Raw genomic sequence first — 5,808 nt, 5'->3', positions numbered from 1 at the left:
TGGATCAGCTACTGAGGGGGATGGAGAGTTTTGCCATGGTGTACATTGATGACATCTGTGTCTTTAGCCAGACCTGGGAGGACCATGTGTGCCAGGTTAAACAAGTGCTGGACCGACTCCAGGAGGTTGGGTTTACCATAAAAGCTGAGAAGTGCAAGGTGGGGATGGCTGAATAGGGTGACCAGACAGCAAGTGCGAAAAATCGGGACAGGGGTGGGGGGTAATAGGTGCCTATATAATACAAAGCCCCAAATATCGGGACTGTCCCTATAAAATCGGGACATCTGGTCACCCTATGGCCGAAGTATCTTACCTGGGCCACCTGATGGGGAGCAGCTGCCTAAAGCCAGAACCAGCCAAGGTGGAGACGATCAGAGACTGGCCCGCTCCCCAAACCAAAAAGCAGGTCCAGGCCTTTATTGCGATGGCGGGGTATTATCGAAGATCTGTGCCACACTTTAGCTCCATAGCCACTCCCATACCTGAGCTATGCAAGAAGGGAAAGCCAGAAGGCTCTCTATGTGCTGAAGGAGGCTCTGGTCAGTGGCCCAGTTCTGGTAAACTCAGACTTTGACAAGCCCTTTATGGTGTTCACCGACGCCTCAGACATGGGGCTGGGTGCGGTGTTAATGCAGGTTGATGAAAAGGGGGAGAGACATCCCATCATGTACTTGAGTAAGAAGTTGTTATCTCTGGAGCAAAACTACATGGTCATAGAGAAGGAATGCGTGGTTATGGTATGGGCCTTTAAGAAACTACAGCCATACCCATTTGGGCAACACTTCACTGTGTTCACTGACCACTCTCCCCTGACCTGGCTACACCAGATGAAAGGGGGCAATGCCAAGCTCCTGAGGTGGAGCCTGCTCCTCCAGGATTATGGTATGGAGGTGGTCCATGTGAAGGGGAGTGCCAACGTGATAGCTGATGCATTGCCCCAGAGAGGGGGGCCTGAACTTCCCCAGGTAACTGGTTAGAGTGATCCCGCTCAGTTCATTCATGAAGGGGGGAGAGATGTGACCAAGTAGGGAGTATTAATCTGATAATGTTGCATGGGAGTTTTACTAGTTTACTGTCTTCTGCTAACAAGGGGCATGCCTCTGTTTTCCTGGGGTACTGCATGTATATTAGATGGTGATGGGAAATAAGGGTGTGACTTCACTGAAGGATGATACTTGACGGCCAGCACGTAAACAATTGCGGCTGCCCTTCGTAACCTGAGCCCAGGAGGGAGTTGGGACCAGGTGACACCTTCTTCCCTGGAAACTGGACAAAGGCTGGATGAGGGGCCGGGGGTGTGGCTGGCTGAGGCAGCAGGGAGGGGTTTCAGTTTTGTAGCTGGCTGGGGAGATGGGTGGAGGCCCAGAACTTGGGTCTGGGCTCCCCATCCCTTAAGAGGGGATGGGGGCACTCTCTGGGAACCTCCCCACCAATAGATGCACCTGTTCGGTGCCCATGGAGCTCAGATCTGGTGCACACGCCCATCTCGGGCTGCCCATGGTGAAGACCCCATGATTTCTGTCGCTCAGCATGGGTAGCCCCAGTGGGTTTCCCCTCTGCAAGGCTGGCAGGCAGCATCTAGCGAGGAAGCCAGCTCCATGCCTGTTGTCCCGTAAGCAGCGTTTATAGAGGGGCTTTCCCGTACCCATGTCTTTCGCGCCCTGTGCCCGCCCAGCTTGCCCTCTCAGAAGCAGTGCCGGTGGACTACGAAGGGTCCTTTCTCATTGTAGGCCAGGCGGCTGATCCAGACATTCTGGAAGGCGTTGAGTGACGCCATGATGGAGCCGCCCAGCCACGCTGAATAGCTGCGGTGGGGGGAAGCCAGGATGCCCACTTGCCCCTTGCCCACCGTCTCCATCCTGAGCAGCTCCTTCTTGATCCTCTCGGAGAAGCCGCGGAGCATGGTGGTTCCCCCAGCCAGCAGCATGTTGGCCAGTAGCTCTGCCTGGCGCTCCGGCTTGCACTTCCTGATGCTATTCATGGCATGGATGTGAATGCCTACCTCAGGGAAGCCCAAGACGGAGGGGGTAAAAAGCGCCTCAGGGCAGCGGAAGCGCTCGCTGCCGATGGAGATGACCTGATTGTCGGGAAGGGTGAAGTCCATGAGGTATTTCTTTTCATCCCCATTCAGTTCAGCCTGGAAGTCCTCAGGGATGTAGCAGCACTGCTCCTTGATCTTGCACACCAGCTCCAGCTCCTCCTCCTGGAAGGGGTTCCCGCACTCCCCCATCAGCTTGGCTAGGTAATGCGTCAGCCTGCTGCCTGCTACGTCCAGGCGGTAGGTGGCATGGGGTAGGATGTAGCCGTCGTAGACAGGGGCAGTGTATGAGGTCCCGTAGCCAGAGCCGATCACTAGCCCATTGATACGCCCGTAGGAATATACCGAGAGCAGGGACTGGTAGGCCACAAGCATCGCCGGCACCTCAAAGCTCTCGAACAGCAACTCAGCCATCTTCTCCCGGTTGGTGGTTGGGGAGAGGGGGGCATCTGTGACCAGCACGGCCAGCTCCTCAGGGCACACACTGAGCTCTGTGTAGAAGATGTGGTGCCATAGCATCTCCAGGGCATCCCAGTCAGTCACCACACCATGGGTCATCACCATGTTCGTGATCACCTCCGAGCTCCTGCGTGGGATGCTTTCCCCAATATAATAAAGGGGGCTGTTCTTGGTCCTGATCTTGGGAACCCCTACACAGCTCGGAAGGACGGACCGTGGTTTCTCGTCCCCAGCCAGCCCACTCTTGGTGTAGCCGGTGCCAGTATCTATTACCACAGCACAGTAGTCCTTGTATTTCTCTGAGGTGAGGTCTCTGGCGCTAGACCCATGGCTGGCAGAACCGTGACTCTTAGGCTTCTTCCGCTGGCTCATTTCAGCAGGGCTAGCCACACGTTATTCCTCTGAATCCTACCTGCAGTCCCAAGAGCCAGCCCCAGGCGCCAGGTGACAGAAGAACCCAGGAAAAAGCTAGGGAGGGCTGTGTTGCCATAGCAACGTCCTGCATCATGGGCGGAGAGCAATGACATCATAGTGCCAGGGACAAGGGGGAGCCACTCACAGGAGCTCTTGGGAAGGTGCTGAGAGTAAGAGTCTGCTCAGGTTGAGGCCAACGTGGATTCTGCTGTCGAATTCTGTGGGATATAGGTCCTGGCCTACACAGAGACAGGTGACTTGTCAGGGAGAGCAGCTGAGCAATCATTGCACATCGGAGACACACACAGTACGCTGTAGCCCGTGGGGATTCCTCTGACCCAGGGCACTGCATTGCTGCTGGTGCATGGCAATTTGTCCCTGAGTCTGTCTGTCTGTCTATCTGCCCACTGCCATATATGTCTGCCCACTCATTCCCCTGCATGTCCCTCCATCTGTCTGTCTGTTCAGTGCCCATCACCACGTTATTTAGCCTTTAAGGCCTGAACAGAGATTGGCCCTGGTTTGAGGTACGTTTACTGAGAATATTCTTGTATTTGCTCATAGCTAACATGGAGATCTAAGAAAATAATTTGCTACCAATTCCCCGATCTAGTCAGGAAAGATCTGCTGGAATTTTGTACCCCAGGGCATGCCTGTTTGGCAAACGAGCTGTGCTGTGCTTGGGCAGAGAAGCAGTGACTGTCCACAGCTAGCTGCACCTTTGGCTCCTGCTGTCTGTCCAAGTACATCCCCTCTCAAAGCTGGCACCCTCACTCCCCAATTCCTCCCCTCTCAGACCAGGTCCAGGAACACAGACCCCTGTGCACCAACCACGGCCTCAGCAGGCCTGGCTGGAGCAGGCTGCTCTGGCAAAATTTCCCTCACCTACCCAAAGCAGCCCTTTTAGCCACAGTATTAGACAAGCTCACCGGTAGGACACAGTGCACAAAAAGCAAAATAGGATCATAAAGCAACACAAAGCTGCCAAAATGTCTGTCTTCCCTGCAGCTTCCCAAGGTGGCTTCTTCAGCCACTGGAGCAATTCCCAGCCAGAGGGCTGATCCCAGCCTGGGGGAGGTGAGGCCTCAAAGAAATTGACCCCTGCATGTCCTTTGGTGAATGGTACTGTCTCCCTTCTATTGGTATTAACCCCTTGTAACCACAGAGCCAATAACAGAATAACCGTCAAACATGCTGGTGTAATACAGACCTCTCCCCCGGCCATCTCAGAAACCATGGGGAATGGGTGCTGGTCTCTGATTGGATGAGTGTGCTGCTGCTTCTGGGGTATGGGCATTGCACCAGGGTTTCTCTGAGCGATCATGTGTGTGTGACTGTGAAATTCACATTTCACCAATGCCCAGGCAGTGCAGCTTGATTCTCATGCGTGTATATGGGGAGCAGACAGGGTGGGAGTGAATCCACTTCTCCCATGTGTAGCTGAAGCTGGGAAACGCAAGCCTGGGGCATGCAGCTCTGACCCAGCTGCAGGGGGTTTTACAATACAATACAAGGCAGGGAGGGAGAGTGTCTAGTGGTTAGAGAGGCAGGGTACCAGCCACGAAGCAGATGACTTCTCTTGGTGCCCTACTTTCCCTGTCTGTAAGCCAGGGATAGTGCTGTGTGCCCACTTTGTGGGGGTGCTGTACCAGGCTGATGCAGGAAGCTTTTGTAGCATGCCGTGAGGGCTGCAGGTGTATGGTGCTGGCATGCGTTACTCTCTGCTCCTCCAGAGCCCCCCTGCCATGTGGCATCAGTGACCCAACTGGAAAGCCTTCACTCAAACTGCTTCCCATTCAGCAGTGATCAGAGACCATGGCAGAGCTGCTCGGAGGCCTGGCCCCACATGCTGGCCGTGCCCAGCAGCTCACCATCTAGGATCAAAGCCAGGCACTGAGATCTTTTGGCCCAGTGATGTCACTTAGCTGGACTCAACCAGAAGCAACGCAGGCATGCCCATGAGAGCCGCAATGAACGAGGGAGGCGCCCTGGCAGGCCAGGTCAGTCTTCATGTCAGAGCCACCCCAGCTGCTTCTCCTTTGGGCAGTGAGCTGGAGGCAGACTGGGAATGAACTTGCTAGCATGTGTGTGTGCGTGCGTGTACATACGTGCGTGAACCACTGTTCTCAGCTGCATGCACCAGAGGAGTCAGCTGCAAAGTTTGCATCTAGATCAGGGTTCAGATTCCAACGCACACTGAAGTGCAGGGTGTTTGGATTGCCCCAGTCCTGAATCTGCAGCCGGGCCCTGATCTCTAAGGCCACTTGCTATGGGATTCTGAGGCCATCTGGGCACAAAGCTAGGGGTTTACTGTACATGTATTGCCCCCATTTATTAGGCTTCTGGCAGAAGAGCTGTTCTGGGGGGAATGAATCATAGAATCATAGAATATCAGGGTTGGAAGGGACCTCAGGAGGTCATCTAGTCCAACCCCCTGCTCAAAGCAGGACCAATCCCCAATTAAATCATCCCAGCCAGGGCTTTGTCAAGCCTGACCTTAAAAACCTCTAAGGAAGGAGATTCTACCACCTCCCTAGGTAACGCATTCCAGTGTTTCACCACCCTCCTAGTGAAAAAGGTTTTCCTAATATCCAACCTAAACCTCCCCTACTGCAACTTGAGACCATTACTCCTTGTCCTGTCCTCTTCTACCACTGAGAATAGTCTAGAACCATCCTCTCTGGAACCACCTCTCAGGTAGTTGAAAGCAGCTATCAAATCCCCCCTCATTCTTCTCTTCTGCAGACTAAACAATCCCAGTTCCCTCAGCCTCTCCTAATAAGTCATGTGTTCCAGACCCCTAATCATTTTTGTTGCCCTTCGCTGGACTCTCTCCAATTTATCCACATCCTTCTTGAAGTGTGGGGCCCAAAACTGGACACAGTACTCCAGATGAG

The 5,808-nt window shown here is 54.0% G+C and overlaps 1 protein-coding gene across 1 annotated transcript; it reads right to left on the bottom strand.

The window, feature by feature from the left end:
* Nucleotides 1–1,684: 1,684 nt before the first annotated feature.
* LOC311523205 (actin, cytoplasmic-like) lies at nt 1,685–2,869 on the bottom strand (the record flags this gene model as incomplete). The annotated part of the gene is made up of 1 exon (XM_084632982.1): nt 1,685–2,869. The coding sequence occupies one exon, from the start codon at nt 2,867–2,869 to the stop codon at nt 1,685–1,687; it is 1,185 nt and encodes a 394-aa protein (XP_084489108.1).
* Nucleotides 2,870–5,808: the final 2,939 nt, after the last annotated feature.

The sequence above is a fragment of the Lepidochelys olivacea genome (genome assembly GCF_965140295.1).
Source record: "Lepidochelys olivacea isolate rLepOli2 genome assembly, chromosome: 7".
NCBI lineage: Eukaryota > Metazoa > Chordata > Testudines > Cheloniidae > Lepidochelys > Lepidochelys olivacea.
The sequence above is the reverse complement of the archived record's forward strand: the minus strand, read 5'-3'. Positions and strand labels throughout refer to the sequence as shown.